Below are 20000 nucleotides of genomic sequence, written 5' to 3'. Positions count from 1 at the left end.
AGATTAAGGACCGACAAGCCTTTAGCAAGCATTCAGCATTCACGGTTCCTATTAATGGAAAATGTAATAATGTGTGAAACTTATTTCACAATTATACTACAAACTCTATTACTCAAAATGTAAAATCATCTACAACAGTAATAATGATAATCTAAATCGTTTAATCCTAATAGAACAATTAGATGGGATTTATAATGTAAATACATTCACTGCTAATAATTATATGCATCAGTAATAAATATTAACCGAATGAAATGAAAATATTACAACCAATATCTATTTCCCGAAGCCACATTCTTTACAATATAGATGTTAAAAAGTCACCCCTTACTTAAAAGCCAGAATATTTTCATTAATTATTTCCTCGATGCAACCATCTGCACCCGAGATTTAATGACAACTTCCTGAAAATTCGAAAAAAGATTAGTTATTTCACAAAATTTCTGCCTCACACACTCACCATATTGCTCTGTAGAGATGTCAGCCACTTTGTCAGCTACCATACTTTTATAATCCACGCGTAGATCGGTCCCAAGGTGTATTTACGAGGCACCACAAGCTTAATTCACGGATATTTTGGGATAAACTTTTGAACAATAAACTTGGTCGCTCACACTGCACTCTCTGGCGATGCTCGGCGATCACTTTTGAAGACGCTCGGATGTCGTACGCTAGAAGTTATAATTCTTGTACGCGGCTCAAGTTATCGTACCTCTTGATCATTTTTTTTCTATTTTATTATATTTAATGGTTTAATTTAGTTTTGATTCTGGATTTTGTGATGAACTTGTGGTAGAATTTTAGATTCTTTATTTTGGAGCTGTTCTTTGTTTCTGTTTCAGGTGTTAGTGTTAGATATTTTGGGTGTATTTAGCATTGACACATTTTCTGGAATGGTCTTTTCCAGAAAAAAAAAAAACACATAAGGTTTCTTTAATTTCTTGAAAGTGGACGATGCAGGATTCCTCCCAGGAATATACACTCATATATGTATACACACACACACACACACACGCACGTGTATGTGTGTATGTATATATATGTGTATATATATATATATATATATATATATATATATATATATGTATATGTTTATATATATATATATATATACATATATATGCATATATATGCATATATGAATATATATATGAATATATATATATATATATATATATATATATATATATATATGTATATGTATACACACACACACACACACACACACACACACACACACACACACACACACACATATATATATATGTATATATATATATATATATATATATATATATATATATATATATATATATTAATGTGTGTGTGTTTGTATACATACTTTATATATGTATATACATACATTTATATATATATATACATATATATATATACATATATGTATGATGTATACATATGTGTATGTACATATCTATATATGTATGTATGTATCTATTTGCTCAATTTTTTTTATGAATATACTCTCTGTATCTATCTATCTATCTATCTATTTATCTATATATATATACATATATATACATATATATACATATATATATATATATACATACGTATATATGTATATATATATATATTATATATATATATGTGTGTGTGTGTGTGTGTGTGTGTGTGTTTATGTGTGTGTGTGTGTGTGTATATATGTATATATATATATATATATATATATATATATATATATATATATAAATATATATATATATATATATATGTATGTATGTATATATATACATATATATATATATATATATATATATATATATATATATATATATATATAGAAGAGGAGAGAGAGAGAGGAGAGAGAGAGAGAGAGAGAGAGAGAAAGAGGAGAGAGAGAGAGAGAGAGAGAGAGAGAGAGAGAGAGAGAGAGAGAGAGAGAGAGAGAGAGAGGAGAGAGGAGAGAGAGAGAGAGAGAGAGAGAGAGAGAGAGAGAGAGAGAGAGAGAGAGAGAGAGAGAGAGAGAGAGAGAGAGAGAGAGAGAGAGAGAGAGAGAGAGAGAGAGAGACAGAGAGACAGAGAGACAAAGAGAGAGAGAGAGTATGTGTGTCGTGAACCCAAATTCCAAAAAGACGATGTCGCTTGCTATGTATTCATACCAGGAACAAATAATTAGCATCTTCCAAGAATAGGTAATTTCTTTATTATCGTAATGAGGAATCTAACTTATTTTTACGGCTGAAAAGCAGCGTTGCTCTGCAGTAATCTGTATCTATTGACGTTTAAAGTTCCGCATTGATACCATCATAAGATTTAACCCAAAAACTTTTGTTAATTATTGTACATCAGTCCTACTCTCTCAAGGTCATGGCTGTCATAAGTATTTTCGTTCTTTTTCAAAATGTATCGTCCACCGTGAATTTCTAATATTCTTTTCCCCTTTACGTAATTGAAGAATATATAACTAGACTGACCCCCCAAAAATTTTAAATAAAGCTTTTTGTTTGGGTAAAATAACGTTAGATATTATGGATTTGATTCCCTCTTAATTGGTTGATAACAAAAGCCACTGGAAACAATTCCGATTTCATTGTTCTCAGAAACGTTTGTTTTGGTAGGAGCGACTGGAGTATAAGGTAAAGTATACGAGATATCTTTGAGGGAAAATAAACATAAGAACATCGCTAAAAGACATTCAAATTGGAGTATATAGAGTTGGTATAATCAATAAAACGTATTAGAAACTTTAGAATCGTCTATTTCTTTTTATAGCTTAACTTATTGTGCATGTGACTGCATCTTGTCCATAGACCGAAAAGAATAAAAATTCTTTTAGTAAAGAGACTCATAAGCGAGTGAAGATTTGTCTATGGCATAATATTTTGCAAGTGAATACCCCCTTTCATTACAATGGTAGGTGAAAATGTATGGTATCGTTGGTTATTTAGTTTCAAATTGCAATGTTCATTTTCTCTTGTCAAGTTTTATAGCAATGGTAGAGACTAAAATTTATTAATGAATTTGATCATAGTTTCATCGTTAAGATGATTATTTCGAAATGATTGATGTGTATTGTAAAGGATTATGGCTGTCGAGATGGTTTTCTTTCTGTTAATTATTCTTTCAAGTTGCAAATTTCAACTTGATAGTGTTGTAGTATCAAACATTCACTGCACCTCCTGCAAAGACTAATAAACCTCCATCATCTATACTCTGGCAAGACAGGAGTTGAATATGTTTCTTATTTGACGACAGATCACCAAGGAAGTCAGTCAGCTTTAAAGTAATATAACTGGTGGAGATTTATTGGTCTTTGCCTGAGCACCAGCAGACAGATGGTGATGTGAATCTAGAGCAGTATCACCAATTTTTGAGTTGTTAAAACCTATCTTAAGAATTTGGTTACAAGTCTTCTTTGTTACAGATTGCTGTAAATACAAATAGAGATAGATAAATAGATAGATAGATAGATAGATAGATGATTCATTGCCATAACAGATTTCAGAAATGATGACTAGTCAACCGGTAAGTGAGAGGAACCCTTACCCGGGGAATCCCAACGCTGTAGCAGCCGTGAACGGGTCTGAAAGAGCCGAAGTTCCACCATCTCTAGCTGCATTAACATCGGTTATCTGTGCTCACCAAAACAAGCTGAAGCCAATTGAAGCCAAGTTAAAAGAGCTTTTGTAAGTATATGTCCTTTTTATTATTATATTTTTCTCTTTCTCTTCACTTGTTTTTCTTTGATTTTGATGCTATGTTGTTTTGTTTATTCTGTGTTGTTATGATTTTGTTAACCTAAGATGTAGATTTTTTTTTCTTCTTTTTCTTGTTTTCTTTTTTTCCATTATAGAACTTATAAAGGAAGACTGGTAGTACAACTATTTCTCTGTTTATTCACAATTCCACTCTGGACACCTTATATAAACCCGTCAGTGAAGAATAATCAAATGTGTAAAAGTTGCATATGACACTTTTGTTCAGGGGTCTCAGTTGAACAGCCAATACTTTGGAAATGGTTCTGATTGCTCTCAGGGGCATTGTCTTATATCTTCCTCCATCATTGCCACAGTTGTAAAGTGTAAAGATGGGGCATGGTAGTGGAAAGTAGATGGTAGGGATGGAGGCTTGATGATAGGCCTCAAGGTGTTTCTATCTTGGAAACAATCTGAACGTTAATTTCTGGTGTCCTGGCATTTCAAATTAGACTGCAAAGCAATAATGTTAAATACAGTGTTTGCACATTCCTTTACTATTGCAAATACAACGTCCAGACATCTTTAAGGTTCACAGGATTATATATATATATATATATATATATATATATATATATATATATATATATATATACATATATATTTATATATATATATATATATATATATATATATATATATATATATATATATATATATATATATATATATATATATATATATATATATATATATATATATATATTTTTTTCTCTCTCTCTCTCTCTCTCTCTCTCTCTCTCTCTCTCTCTCTCTCTCTCTCTCTCTCTCTCTCTCTCTCTCTCTCTCTCTCTCTCTCTCTCTCTCTCTCTATCTGTTTGTCTTTCTTTCCCCCTTTATATTAATATATGCTGGGATTTGTTATGGGAGTGGAATCAGTCTTCACTGAGACCTTGCTGGTTGCATATATCCCAACACTTCCCTTTATATTTCTTCATTTATACAAATGTTTGAATATGAACTTGCAGTTTGCAAAGAAAATATGTGTGGTAGGTTAGTAGATCATTTTTCAAAAGGAGAAGTTTAGGGTTGAATCCATAGGAAAGTTCCCTATTAATACATTTTGTCTGATATCAGAGCCAGGTTCCAAAACCACATAAAAAGAAAGACAACATAACATGGCATATAACCCCCAGCACACGGAGAGGCTTGTGTAAATTAGACCTTGGCTGACGTCACCTAATATCTTGTGTATCCATACAACTCTAATAAAATGCGTCACAAAAAGAATATACATAAACTGAAGATTGATGCGACCCCCATAGTTTCATCCTCTCTTGTGCTGTAAAGGCCATTGATCCAAATACTTCTTTTTTTTTCCTCTTCATATTCTTTCCTTCTTCTTTTCTGTAATAATATTTTTTTCACTCTTTCAGACAACATCAGCAGGTACTAGCAGAAGGATTGCATGGGGAGAATGACCGGTTTAAGGAAGTTGAGGCAACCTTCAATTTGCCCGCATTAGTAAGTTTGTTTTTCCTTTCTTTTTCATGCTGTTTTTAGTGATCTAAGTAAGAATATTAGTTTGAGGCTACTTGAGGATGAAAAAAGAGAAAGCAGTACTGGAATGATTATAAAACTAAAAAAAAAAATTTCTTGTTTTTCTTTCTTTTTTACTTTTTTTCTATATTTTTTTTCCATGTTTTCATGATTGTCTGTTATTGAAATAAAGGGCATATCTTTGCTAAGAGCAAGTACCATATTTTACATTGCTGATTACGCACTTTCTTGCAATGAAGTGAAATCCTTACGATAATACATTTACACTAATGTTACTGTATTAACCTGTTGCGGACTGGGGATAGATTGGCTTGTCGAGTCTCCAGGATGGGTTTTATATCAGAGTGGGGCAACTTCACGTAACATACTTTGACTTTTCCCACTTTCTTTCAGTCACCCATTGTAAAACTAGAGCCATTTTTGCATTATATTTTTTTGTGTTTTATTGTGTTTAGAGACTTGTATGTGCCATATGACAGGCTCTATCAATGCTGTGATTGACTAAAATTGTAGCATAGAATCCATTCTAGCTCATTAATTTCTTTATACTCAGTGTGATAGAAGTATTGCTGTTTTATGGGAGAACAAAAAGCAACTTTATTTTTCGTATTTGTGTACTGTCATGAATGAATATGAAACATATAGCCATCTGCAATGAAGATAACATGAAGAGGTAGGGAAGAGGAAGGAAACCAATGGTTATGACTGTGAGTGCCACAGTAAAAGGCATTTTAGACACTGGGTATGGTTTGAGTCACCTTCCTCTTCTGATTCTGCCTGCACATCCTTCATCAGCAGTAATTTAGAGCAAGAGGTTGGTAACTAGCTGTGTGCCACCACTCTATATAGTGCTAGAGAATGTGGATGGGTGCCATTTAAGGTTCTCTCTTCTGCTGGTGTTAGAAGAAAGTGGTGCCAACTAGGTTTTGGATGTTAGGTTTGCTCAGTATTATGGTAATTATAGTAATTATGACTGCAATTGTCATCATCACTTACTCCTTACTCATAACACAGTGATCCAAAATCCCAGAATGTCATGTACATCATGACACCATCATTAGGCCAAAGCTCTTGCGTCATGACACCCATCCACAAAGGGTTAAGGGAAGGATGGATTTCAAACCATTTTTCATGTTAAATGCTCTCTGAAGTGAATACCAATAATTTTATGATAAGTAATTTGTACAGTGAGTGGTTTCTGCCACAATTTGTCTTAGTGCAACTTTTCACTCTCTACTCTAAAACATAAAGTAAGAATAGGCAAGCTATGATTCTAATAGCTCTAATACAAATATATTTACTTTAGAGTAATATGTCATATGGTTTATATGATTAAATTAAATGTTATAGAATCTGATTGATTATCATATTTACAGCAACTTTTATGAAGTGACACTTTATCATGGCTTCTCACTGCAATTATGCCAATAATTGGGTGGTAAAAGGATAGACCCTCGGCCCGGAAAGCAAAGCTGATACCAAATAATAACCACAATACCAAAGAGAATATGCCAAAGTTTAAGCTAGTCAGCTTCAACGTAGAAGGCTTCTCACAAGCTAAAGGCACCCTGTTGGCTGACCTACAAGCAGATGTAATCTGCCTGCAGGAAACCCACAAGGACCAGCTAGGCCCATCGATACCAGGAATGCACCTTGTAATCCACAGACCCAGCACAACCTACGGGAGTGCAATACTAGTGAAAGAGAAGAATATTGTCAAAGAATCTAAGGACATTTTTTTTGCCAACATAGAACTCCTAAAAATATCTACAGACCAACTTGATATCTACTCTGTGTATAAACCCCCTGCTGTCAGCTTTGCCTGGCCCCAAGGCTTTCACCTAGGAAACAAGCCAGCAATCATCATAGGGGACTTTAATAGCCATAGCATGACCTGGGGCTACGGCACTACAAATGCGGATGGAGAACAAGTAGAAGAATGGGCAACCAATCTGAAACTGACGCTCCTGTACAGCACAAAGGACAAACCAACCTTCAGAAGTGCACGCTGGCATAGAGGGTACAATCCCGACCTGGCCTTTGTGACTTCGGACCATAGTAACCTCTTTGAAAGGACTATAATGGACCCTATCCCAAAATCGCAACATAATCCTGTATCCATAGACATCAGACCAGTCATACAGCCAAATAAGGTAGTGTTCAAGCGCAGATTTAATTTCCAAAAAGCCAACTGGACACAGTTCACCGCCGACCTTGAGGACATAATTGACTCGATCTCCCCAACACCCTCATCATATGAGGGATTCCAGAAAACCGTCTGGAAAGTCTCCAGGAAAACATACCCAGAGGATGCAGAAGGGAACACATTCCTGGCCTAACACCAGAGTCAAAACATTTATACGAACAGTACCTCGACTCTTTCGACCTCGACCCATTTGGGGAACACACTACATCTTTGGGAGAGGAGGTTTTACAACACCTTGAAACCAGCAGACGACAAAAATGGCAGAATGTCATTGAAAATACAAATTTGAAGCATAACAGCAAGAATGCCTGGAAAACAATCAAGATGCTCAACTCAGCTAACAAACAGAACATCAGAGTTGCTGCTGTCTCACCTGATCAAGTAGCTCACCAGCTCTTGCAAAATGGGAAATCATGTGGGGAACATAGACTGTCTGCCAAAAAGACCAGGACAGAAACCAGTAAAATCCTACAAACCAGCACACAGGATTTTGTTCCTTTCACAAGAGATGAGCTCGAAGCTGCCTTGAAGCATATGAAGAATGGAAAAGCAGCAGGCCTAGACGATATAACCAGTGAGCAAATAAAACACTTTGGTCAAAAAACAAAACACTGGCTGCTTTTACTTTTCAACACATGTGTAGCAAATGCTAGAATTCCATGCATATGGAAAAAGGCCAAAGTAGTCGCTCTACTGAAGCCTAACAAAGATCCAAGTTCAGCTAAAAGCTACAGACCCATAACACTGCTATGCCATCTGTACAAACTCCTAGAACGACTTGTCCTAGCTAGAATATCCCCACAGGCTGAAGCACTTCTCACACATGACCAAGCAGGGTTCAGACCCGGCCGTTCTTGTTGCAGCCAGGTGTTGAACCTAACCCAGTACATTGAAGATGGGTATGAGCGTAAACTCATAACAGGAGCTGTGTTTGTAGACCTAACTGCAGCGTATGATACAGTAAACCACCGAGCCCTCATTCTGAAAGTGACACAAATGTTAAAAAACAAAACAATAACAAAACTCATCCAGTCCCTACTTAGCAACAGCAGTTTCTTTGTTGAAATGAATGGCAGGAAAAGCCGCTGGAGGCCCCAGCGAAATGGGCTTCCACAAGGTTCGGTCCTGGCCCCACTCCTTTTCAATATATATACCAATGACCAGCCTCAACCCCCGGATGTCAACAGATTCATCTATGCCGACGATCTTTGTTTGGCAACGCAGGCTAAAGACTTCAATACCATTGAAAACACACTGACCAATGCCCTAAATAGTTACTCTGAGTACTATACCAGGTGGACCCTAAATGCAAACCCAACAAAGACCCAGGTATCAACTTTCCATCTTGACAACCACATAGCTAAAAGAAAACTAAATATCACATGGGGCAACACCCATCTAGAAAGTGTGCCCAACCCAGTATATTTAGGTGTAACACTGGACCGGACTCTCAGCTTTAAGGCCCATGTAGACAAACTAAAATTAAAAATCTCAGCACGAAACAATTTACTCAGAAAACTAACAACCACGAAATGGGGGACAGACCCAGACACCCTTAAACAGACAGCACTGGCCCTGGTTTACTCAGCTGCAGAGTACTGTGCTCCTGTGTGGGCTCGCTCTTGTCACGCACATAAATTAGATCCTGTGTTAAATGAAGCCTGTAGAATCATCACAGGCACACTCAAAGCAACCCCTTTACCATCACTCTACCGTTTGGCCAGTATCGCACCACCTTCAATTAGGAGGGATATTGCGTCGAGCAGAGAAAAATCAAAGCAATTAACAGACCCGAGACATCCCCTCTACAACCACCAAGAAGCTCCCCGTCGTCTAAAATCAAGAAAGAGCTTCGCCACTGTTCAACAGTTAGAAGACCAGAATATCTCAAGGGAACGCATGAGTAAGTGGAACTCGGCGGTAGAGCCACACCAACACCCCGCAGTGCCACTCCCCGGAGAGACCTTTCAAAACGGCACCAACCTAACCCGGAAAGAGTGGTGCACTCTCAACCGTGCAAGGTGTAAAATAGGGCTAACACGTGCATCCCTAGCAGCATGGGGGCTGTCAGACAACCCCAACTGCGACTGTGGTGCCCCACAAACCATGAAACACATCCTGACAGAGTGCCCACTGGGCCCTGATTGTTCTGACACAGACTTAAGGGATATATCTGAAAATGCCTTAACCTGGCTACGTCACTGGTGCGACACGATATGATGATGACTGCAATTATCATTGTAGGAACCCAAGAGGTGAGCCCTTGCAAAAATATAATTGTTGGTGAGCTTAGGGGGTAAAGAACATAGCAGAGCTAGCTATTTTGGTTCATTTGCTTAAGAGAACTGTAAGCCTCCACACCACATCAAGGTGATCCCTGTTTGTGGATTCCCCCCCCCCTAGTCTAAAGGTATTTTTTTGCCCGATGGTGAGTGGCTGAGGGTATCAGAAGGTGTAGAAACACTTCCATAATTAATTATGAAGGTGAAGAGAGGAGGAGAAGAAGAAGGAGGAGGAGGAGTTGGAAAGAGAGGAGTTCAAGAGAGAGAGAAAAAAAAAAGAGAGAGAGAGAGAAAAAAAAAAGAGAGAGAGAAAAAAGAGAAAGAGAGAGAGAGAAAAAAGAGAAAGAGAGAGAGAGAAAAAAGAGAAAGAGAGAGAGAGAAAAAAGAGAAAGAGAGAGAGAAAAAAGAAAGAGAGAGAGAGAAAAAAGAGAAGAGAGAGAAAAAAAGAGAAGAGAGAGAGAGAGAGAGAGAGAGAGAGAGAGAGAGAGAGAGAGAGAGAGAGAGAGAGAGAGAGAGAGAGAGAGAGAGAGAGAGAGAGAGAGAGAGAAAGAGAGAGAAAGAGAGAAAGAAAGATGAGAAGAGAGAGAAGAGAGAGAGGAGAGAGAGGAGAGAGAGGAGAGAGAGGAGAGAGAGGAGAGAGAGGAGAGAGAGAGGAGAGAGAGGAGAGAGAGGAGAGAGAGGAGAGAGAGGAGAGAGAGAGAGAGAGGAGAGAGAGAGAGAGAGAGAGAGAGAGAGAGAGAGAGAGAGAGAGAGAAAGAGAGAGAGAGAGAGAGAGAGAGAGAGAGAGAGAGAGAGAGGAGGGGGGGAGGGAGGGAGGGAGGGAGGGGGGGGAAATAAAATGGGGAGGAGAAAGAGTGGTGAGAGAGATTGTCATTGTCATTACTGTTATTGTTACTATAATTTTCTTTGCTATTATCATTATTACTATCATCATTATTAATATTGTTATTCTCCCTCCTTCTCAAACATCGCATACAGGAGGACGACGCAAGTCACGTGTACTCCCACGATGAAGTATGAAATATTTACACCCATGCATCTCTTATCAGTTAGGCCAGTGGTTGAGTTGCTAACGCTTAACCCATTGCGTACGGGTGTCATGACATACATGACGTAGGAGCTTTGGCCTGACGACGGGCGTCATGACGTACACGACGTTCGGGGATTTTGGATCACTGTGCTATTTTATTTTGCTATGAAAAAGGAATGAGTGATGATGGCTACTGCAGTCCTAATTAGTATAATTACCGTAATATCGTGCAAGCTTAACGTCCAAAACCTAGATGGCACCACTTTTTTCTAGCACCAGCAGGTGAGAGAGCCTTGAATGGCACCCATCCACGGTCTCTAGCATGCACTGTCTCTATAGAGCGATGGCGCACACTAAGTTGATGAGCCCTTGCTCTAAAGTACCGCCGATGAAGGATGTGCAGGCAGAACGAGAAGAGGAAGGTGACTCAATCCATACCCAGTGTCTAAAATGTGCTCCTGTGCTAATATGGATGTCTTTCACTGTGGCACTCACAGTCACAAGCACAGGTTTCATTCCTCTTCCCTACCTCTTCTTGTTATCTTTATTGTAGGTGGTTATATGTTTCGTATTCGTTCATGACAGCACAAAAATACGAAAAAATAAAGTTGCCTTTTGTCCTCCCATAAAACAGCAATACTTCTATCACATTGAGTAAAAAGAAAATAATGAGCTAATATGGATAACATACTACAATTTTAGTCTACTGCAGCACTGATAGAGCCTGTCATACGGCACATATAAGTCTCTAAACTCAATAAAACACACAAAAAAATGAAACACAAAAACCGCTCTAGTTTTACAATGAATGACTGAAAGAGATTTGGATGCTTTAAATTATATTGCTTCAAGTGGTCTCTCTCTAAAATAAAACCTATCCTGGAGGCTGGGCAAGCAAATTTATCTCCGTCTGCAATGGGTTAATAATCAATAATATTCAATAATTTCAGCGAATTTACATGTAAATAACAACATTATTTACACGATACGAGCGTGCGTACATGTTGTGTGATGGGCAAGGTTTGGGGGGAGGGATAAGAAATAGGCCTATAACGTTTTTATTTCGCTGAAATAATTTGTCATCCTACAGTTAGATCTTGCCAGATTCATAAGTTAATTTTTTTTCTATTTTTTATTTTTTCAAATATATTCTTCGAAAAATAGGCAGTGGACAGTAGCCTCATCTCAGAAATGATATTGGAGTAAGGGCTCCCAGGTTCCCTACAAGGAGTCACTCAATTGGCTTATAACATTGGTCTATGACTTTGTTACAGGCCTGGGCTTTTATGGGTCATTTTATCATGTTGACAGAAAGAAAGAAAGAGAGAGTGTTTATGTTTGAGTGTGTTTGACATGCATGCAGATGATTTGATACTCAATTTCCTTTTGATTCCAGTTTGCAGAGGTGTCAGTTTATTGTCAGAAGCTAACAAGACTGAAAGCAGAGATGAACAGTATAACTGAAAGAACAACTCGGCTTAAGGTATGTATATGTACTTGTGTATTGGTTACATATATTTGTTGCTATTGAAAGTGTTTGTTAGGTGTCTTTATATTCTTTTGTTACTGAAAGGATATAGTACATTTATTTCTAGTTTTTACCTGGTTGTTGACATTTTAGGATCAAAGATAGCAAGACAAAGCTCAGTTACATTTTTTATAGGAATAGTTTGAAGTATAATTGGTGCACAAATGTATTTGGTTACCACCAGACACACATTATTTAGATTCTAATAAACTTGCTATGCTATTATCTTTACATCCAGCCTTAATTCCCCCCACCTCTCTCTTTATTTCTTTCTCTCTTTCTCGCTCTCTCATGGAAAAGATAAACACAAAATTAAGTACTAGTAACAGGATATATGAAGTTGCTGTAGTGCCATTCATTTTTTCTGATAAGTGTGAGTCTGCTGAAACACCAGCAGTAGAATCTTAGTTATGTTTGCATCTGCATTTGATCCTGATATTATTATTTATTTATTTGTTTTTTTTTATTATCATAATTATATATAAATATATTTTTTTTCTTTCTTTCTTTCTTTCTTTTCTTATTTCAAAAGTTTTCATACTGTTTCCACTCTATACAGAGGAGGGCTATGCGTCTGCAACAACAGCAGCAGCAGAAGGCACTGAACCAGGAACAAGCGCGTGCCGAGCAAGCCGAGCGCGAAAAGCACCTCATTGCAAAACCCGCCTGGGCCTCACCACCACAAGGACAGTGAAGTTCATGATCTTTAGAGTTGCATATGTTGCCAACATGAGTTTATGTGTCTGTTGCTGGCTTGATATGTGCTTTCGTCACCTTAAATGTTTATGAAGTGGTTTCATAGTCAGAGGAAGATTAGTAAAGTGCCATGTTTTTATTGTTGGATTATTGTTATTGAATGCTTTTATATGATCAGAAGTAGCCAGATTATGTATTTTTTAATTATAAAAGAAAATGAGTATATTGTTTGTATATTAGTATTCCTATTTTAAGCATAATATATATATTTACATGTATTTATATTTAATATACAAACTGTTTTCCACACACATATAGAATGAATCTGGCATATGATAAGTCAGTCATGCTATGTTATTTGCTGTTTTTTATACATACATGCACATCAATGTACTTACTCATAACTTGTGATTAGTAATTTGTTGAAATTTGATAATAAAGTTTTTATTATGGAATTTTGAAGTTTAAGGTCTCTGCATTCTCATCAAATAAATTTGATTCTCAGTATATTCCTTATGCAAACCAAATATATATATTTTTTTAATGACTATAAAAAGCATTATTGGATGCATAGGCCTATATAATATGGCAAGATTAATTTTTATACAAAAAACAAAACAAAAAGACGTTTCTTTAACCCATTCCCGCCGGCAATTTTCCGTCTTTTCATGGCTGCAATGCCGGGGCTCTCGAACGCATAGGCCTAAATCAATTATACGATTGACAACGCATGCCGGCACCCAGCGCTATGCATATTACATAATCGCCGTCTGTGGACGGTGGCCGGCAGTATCGGGTTAATATTAGTGAATTTGAAATCTAACATAGTCTTTGAACAGTTCAATAGCATTTTCTTCTAAATAGCAGTTCAGTAGTCAAAATATATTGTAATGTGAATAGAACTGAAAATAAAAAAATCTCAATATTGCTAATGACAAATAAAAAAACAAAACATGTGCGGCATCCAAAGGGTTAAAAAAAAAATTAGTAACAGAAAAAGTATTCTTATATTTGTAAGTCGTTTCCTGGCAGTTTTACATCTCATTTTTTACCTACTTCAGTATCAGATCAACAATTGCAATTGTCTAAAAAAAACTCAGCTCGCACACGCACTCGCACTCACACTCTCTCTCTCCTCTCACTCATTTTTTCCATTTTGTACATGATTAAACTGTAATAGACCAAACTTTGGACAACTGACAAATCCATTTACAGAAAATCATTGGAATAGTCACTATTTCTTGCATGCAATTTTGCAGAGATTGCACAACTTGGAATAATAATTTCATTCACTGACATACATTACTTCTTTCACGGACCTGCAAACTAAATTACCAGTGTGTTAGGAATCCCAAAACTAGAGGTAGTAATAAGAAACAAGAATAAAAAACAATCTGGAACTGGTTCAGATATTCAGTTGTTTTAATAATGATGATTATTATTGAAATAGTAGTAGTAGTAGTAGTATCAATATTATTATTGTCATCTTCATAATAATCACCAACATTCCTATTGTTATAAAAGTCTGACCTCAAGTAATAATGTAAATAAAACAAAGCTTCAGATATACTGTAAAGGATAAAGACAGACAGATGAAGAATACAAACTTTATAAAACAATAAATATTCTTTAATATTCATTTCTAATTTATCCACAGGAAAAGGATAAAGACAGGCACATGAAGAACACAAACTTAATAAAACACATCACTTTTATTGATATTAAAAATGCCTATTTATTCATTGTGACTAACTGAAAATGTATTCACAATATTTATATTTACTTGTTCTGTGTAATTGATATCATATATATATTACAAGAAATAATATGTTCATAAGCTCTAAACCGGAATGTACATGTACTTAACATTCTCTATACATCCACAGGAACACTATACACCATAATTATAAGCACGAAACCAAATACCATACTGTCTTTCTTTTAAAACAACCTTGTTTATGCACCGATCAGTAAAAAGTAAATTCTGCAAACATAACACTCGACAACAAGGCAATTTTATCATATACAAAAACATCATTCTTCAACACAAAATTATCAGAATCCACTGCAACACTACACCATCTCGCTTGTCATTTTGTGCTATTGCCATCCCATCAAACTACCTGGAATAAAGCTCTTGCTCCTCCTCATCGGATTCTGAGAGGAGAGGGACCTTCTGGTAATTTTCTGTGGGCGTTAGAGGGATGTGCTGTGATGAGGGGGGCTTTTGAGGGTGCATGGCTTTGAGCACCACATGCAAGATGATCCCAATGATACAGAAGAAGAGTCCCAACTGTAGGAAGAAAAATTATATATCTTTATAATAAAAGCACCAACATTTTATTCAGCATTAAGAGTCTGATTCGATGCTTTATTTTCGAAGAGTTGTAAGGGAAAGCTGGAGCCTTGTGTATAAGAGGGACTAACATCTCATTATAGAAAAAATAATTAATTTTTCAACTACTATAGGCTGTTTATTATTGAGATGTTGCAGGCTAGTTTCCATGAAAAAGGTAATTCACATCAAGATATAACAGAGAAATAATCTCATTCTGCTTTATTTATTTATTGGACATTTCTAAAACTTATTTACTATCATTATGTTTTAAATACTTACCACATTAATATTTGTAAGATGCTCATTATAGATGTAGACTGCCAAAGAAAGTGTCATGATTTCTTTGGCGACGCCAGAAATGGAGAATGTAAGAGATGAAGTAAAACACACCAGCAGATATTCGGACACCTGAAAAATGTTGAAAAGAAATTATCATGGAAACAACTAACTCCTCAAAATTACCCTCATGGAAAATCTATTATTTCTTTATGACGAGGCACATTCATTAACTAAGGTGATAACTACTGTAAAAATTTCTTGCATTCTTCCAATTTTTCAAGGATCTTTGCAAAAAATTGCTATGTGAAACTTACCTCCATAAAAAAAGCAAGTACAGCACCAAACATAACTCTCCCCCACATATGCAACGCTTCTGAGGAATCTGTAAACCTAAATCCATATTCGCTTGCTGCAATTGCCGTCCCTGAAGAAGAAATAATAATAAATAAGAACATATCTACATACACATCACTTATATACATAGTAATAATAAATAATAAGTAAGCATTTCTCACACTGAGTAAGCTTGAATATCTATACAAGACTATAATCTACTTTCCTATGACTGGGTCTTAGAACTGCTTTTTACATCATTAACCATACCTTCCATGATAACTGCAAGAGGTAGGAGTGATACAGTCATCCAAGGCTGTATGTGGTAGACCATATCAATTGGATTACTTAGTCCTAGCTCAGACTTCTGCATAACCAGCTGCGATAACGTCCAACGCAGACCACTGGAAGCGAATAGGAATTAATCTATAGTACAGGAAGCCAGAAAAGATAACAACAACATTAGGAAAACTAATTAGTCATATCTGAAACAGTTCTCAAAACCACATGAAAATACTGATTATTGATGTCTCCAAGCTACTAATATCGTAACTCCTCCCTAACTCTTCAGCTGACAAAAAAAAAAAACTTGGACCAAAGGAACACACTCCCTCTGCCCACCCTGCCCAGGTTTTGATGACAGGTACAAAAAATGTAGTGTGAATGAATCAGAAATGGGTTAATATTCTCCAAACAAGACATACAGTAGACCTCCAGCACATCAGTCCATGTCCTTTGCAAGTCGTTCCTCTCCATACCTCAAGGCAAATACTGATTTACATTGTATATTAATGTCTCTATATATACTCATTCATTCCACATGAAATGTGAATCATTTTCATGTATTAAATTTCAGACAGAGGAGATACACATTTAACATAATTATGAATAAGAAATTACACATGCATATGACTGAATATATGCATAGGTGAGTGTGTCATCTAAAGGTTATCACATCCCTAACACCATGGATGCAATTCACTTGAAACATACATATCACTTATATTTCATTCTAACTGTGTGCCTAAGAACTATATGACCGAAATCTTGTGTGATCTATTTACATTTTGAGTAAATAGAGATTCACATATCCAAAGATACCACATTCATTTAATTTTCTTGATTATAATTTGCTTGCTGCAACCCACTATCTTCTTACTGCGCATTAGATTCTGGGTAGCGTTTACATCCAATCTTTAATCAATTCACCACCTCTGGTTGTATTGATACTAAAATTAGTTTTATATGATGGTAAAATGAGTTTTCAATGATATGAGTCATCTTGATGATGAAGCATACTTACATGTGCTTGTTTAAGGTTAAGATGACAATGATAATGCTAAAGGTGACTATAATAATGATGATCATGATGATGATATGGTGATGATTAACAACAATGATTCTGATAATGGAAAAAAAAAAAAGTAAAAACAAACTTGCCAATAACACTAACCTCAACAAGGAAGCAATTATAACGAGAATAAATCCAAAGAGATTGAACAAGGTGTATTTATAGGTGAAGAGGAAGAGTCCTCCAGCAATAAGAACAACCAGGAGAACAACACTCCAACTCTGGAAAATGAAACAAATGTTGTTTGACTTCATTAAACAAATATCAATTACCTATGCAGGTAACTACATTTGTATCTGTCCCTACACACACACATCAAGACAGACAGACAGCCATACAGACACATACACATACACATACACACACACACACACACACACACACACACACACACACACACACACACACATATATATATACAAAGTGTAATCATAAAAATAAATAAACAAATGTATACAAATTAACATTGTCACATTGTTTAAGTGCCATTTAATTATACTAAATTGAGCCTTTGAGCCTCCATGATTAGATGCTCTTATCAAGCTAACCTAAATCAGCACTGTATTTCTAAAAGGTATTTCTATGCCTGTGAGAGAGTGAGAGAGTGAGAGAGTGAGAGAGTGAGAGAGAGAGAGGGAGGGAGAGGGAGAGGGAGAGGGAGGGAAAGGGAGAGGGAGGGGGAGGGAGAGGGAGAGGGAGAGGGAGAGGGAGAGAGAGAGAGAGAGAGAGAGAGAGAGAGAGAGAGAGAGAGAGAGAGAGAGAGAGAGAGAGAGAGAGAGAGAGAGAGAGAGAGAGAGAGAGAGAGAAATATTATAAACTTGATCAAACTTACCATCTCTTCTAGCTTGAAAATAATTGCAAACACTAATATAAAAAGTAGCGCTGTAGATTTAGACATTGTGTATCTGAAAGAAAAAATATAGAAAAGCAAGATTAACTAGACATGTTCATGTAACTGCTGTTTATATTGTCACATATCATTTTTCAAATAACTCTCCAAACATAAATCTGCCAAAAATTAAAAAAATAAAGAGAAAAGTTAATATACATATAATATATAATATATATACATATATATATATATATATATATATATATATATAATATATATATATATATACTATATATATATATATATATATATATATATATATATATATATATATATATATATATATATATATATATATAATCAAGTAATCTAAAAACAAAAAATATCACAAATGGAAAGGTAAAGCATAACAAGCCATAACTCACAAAGCTACAGTAATAAATTCGAGCGACCACTGGGAGAGGCCGATGTCGATGCCTGCTGCAGCACCTGGGGGCATGACTCTCCGCCAGTAAACGTCCCATGGTAGAGTCACACGCGGGATGCCTGTCACGTAAGTGTAGGTAGCACGGCATATTCCCGCCAAGACAAATTTCATGAATAGGTGCACTATGACTACTGTTAATGGAAACTTGAAATCCTGTAGGAAAAGAAGAAAAATCTGATGAAATGTTCTTATCTAACTATCTATCTAGCTATCTCTCTATCTATCTATCTATCCATCTCTCTATCTAGCTATCTCTCTCCTACTAACCCAACCTTAACACCAAGTCACATTTTCAAGAAAAAAATAATTAATTAATTAATTAACCCTTTCCTGACAGGGCACACGCTAAACGAAACCCCCTACGCCGGGCCATTGCAATATTGCATTGGAAACGCCACTGGCATAACGCCCCAGCATCAGGAATTTAGCTGTGTCACACAGGTGTGACGCACCGTCGTCATAGGGTTAATTAATTAATTAAAAAAAAGCAAAAAAACTTTCCTTCAGTGACCTAGACCTAGTCTCAAAACCATAACCTCAAGGACATAAAAGGGCCACCCACACTCACCCTAAATAACCGCTTCTGATAGAACGTGAGGCCAATTGAACACGTATAATAACTCAGAATAAGGATGAGGGTTCTCAGGACGTTGACCAGGATCTGTCCTAGCCTCTTGCCTCCTCGACGTCTTCCTAACCGCCCGTCCGCTCCTTCTAGTCCAGTCATGCTTACTAGACCTGTTGGGGGAACGGATACTTGGTCATGAAATGCATCTAGCACTTAAATACGTCACTTATTAGGTTACAAGGAAGACAGAAGTAGAAAATGGGTGAGAGAGGATAGAGGAGAGGAGAGAGGGAGAGGGTGGAAGAGAGAGGAGAGGGGGAGGATAGTGGGGAGGGGGGAGGATAAAAGGGGTTGGGGTGGGGGGGGAGAGGGAGACAGAAAGAGAGATAGAGAGAGGCAAAGAGAAAGAGAGAGAGAGAGAGAGAGAGAGAGAGAGAGAGAGAGAGAGAGAGAGAGAGAGAGAGAGAGAGAGAGAGAGAGAGAGAGAGAGAGAGAGAGAGAGAGAGAGAGAGAGAGAGAGAGAGAGGAAAGAGAGAGAGAAGAGAGAGAGAGGAGAGAGAGAGAAGAGAGAGAGAGAAGAGAGAGAGAGAGAGAGAGAGAGAGAAAAGAGAGAGAGAGAGAGAGAGAGAGAGAGAGAGAGAGAGAGAGAGAGAGAGAGAGAGAGAAGAGAGAGAGAAGAGAAAGAGAGGAAAGAGAGAAGAGAAAGAGAAGAGAGAGAGAAGAGAAAGAGAAGAGGAGAGAGGAGTGAGAGAAGAAGAGTGAGAGAGAGAAAGAGAAAGAAAGAGAGAGGTGGGGGGGGGAGAGGGAGACAGAAAGAGAGATAGAGAGAGGCAAAGAGAAAGAAAGAGTGAGAG

The 20000-nt window shown here is 36.7% G+C and overlaps 3 protein-coding genes across 11 annotated transcripts in view; 1 reads left to right on the top strand and 2 right to left on the bottom strand.

The window, feature by feature from the left end:
* Ctl2 (Choline transporter-like 2) overlaps positions 1-632 on the bottom strand; it is a gene marked incomplete at its 3' end in the record, with an annotated part of 59569 nt that extends 58937 nt beyond the window's left edge. Inside the window, 1 exon segment of one of the 2 annotated variants that reach the window (XM_086533419.1) lies at positions 461-632. In XM_086533419.1, the coding sequence (XP_086389545.1) occupies positions 461-503 (43 nt within the window). 2 annotated transcript variants of the gene reach the window in all.
* A 2085-nt stretch (positions 633-2717) lies between these two features.
* Pldn (biogenesis of lysosomal organelles complex 1 subunit pallidin) lies at positions 2718-13413 on the top strand. Its single transcript, XM_043014180.2, has 5 exons — positions 2718-2874; positions 3460-3647; positions 5093-5180; positions 12131-12217; positions 12822-13413. The coding sequence occupies exons 1-5, from the start codon at positions 2872-2874 to the stop codon at positions 12954-12956; spliced, it is 501 nt and encodes a 166-aa protein (XP_042870114.1). The 5' UTR covers positions 2718-2871; the 3' UTR covers positions 12957-13413.
* Positions 13414-14551: 1138 nt separating this feature from the next.
* LOC122251928 (solute carrier family 35 member H1) overlaps positions 14552-20000 on the bottom strand; it is a 35930-nt gene continuing 30481 nt past the window's right edge. For all 8 annotated transcript variants that reach the window (XM_043014171.2, XM_043014172.2, XM_043014173.2 and 5 more), the window contains 8 exons: positions 19147-19316; positions 18517-18731; positions 18092-18164; positions 17362-17480; positions 16179-16312; positions 15890-15999; positions 15576-15704; positions 14552-15251 (listed from right to left, as the gene is read on the bottom strand). In XM_043014171.2, the coding sequence (XP_042870105.1) occupies positions 15078-15251; positions 15576-15704; positions 15890-15999; positions 16179-16312; positions 17362-17480; positions 18092-18164; positions 18517-18731; positions 19147-19316 (1124 nt within the window). In that variant the 3' untranslated portion in view covers positions 14552-15077. The remainder of the gene's footprint in view (positions 15252-15575; positions 15705-15889; positions 16000-16178; positions 16313-17361; positions 17481-18091; positions 18165-18516; positions 18732-19146; positions 19317-20000) is intronic.

Source organism: Penaeus japonicus, unplaced genomic scaffold (genome assembly GCF_977035675.1).
Source record: "Penaeus japonicus unplaced genomic scaffold, GWHDUDI00000001_assembly GWHDUDI00000003, whole genome shotgun sequence".
In the NCBI taxonomy this organism is placed as follows: Eukaryota; Metazoa; Arthropoda; class Malacostraca; order Decapoda; family Penaeidae; genus Penaeus; species Penaeus japonicus.
The sequence above is the reverse complement of the archived record's forward strand: the minus strand, read 5'-3'. Positions and strand labels throughout refer to the sequence as shown.

Coding starts and splice junctions, on each gene's coding strand:
- Pldn (XM_043014180.2), top strand. Junction 3,648..5,092: donor GCCAAGTTAAAAGAGCTTTT/GTAAGTATATGT, acceptor TCACTCTTTCAG/ACAACATCAGCAGGTACTAG. Junction 12,218..12,821: donor AAAGAACAACTCGGCTTAAG/GTATGTATATGT, acceptor CACTCTATACAG/AGGAGGGCTATGCGTCTGCA.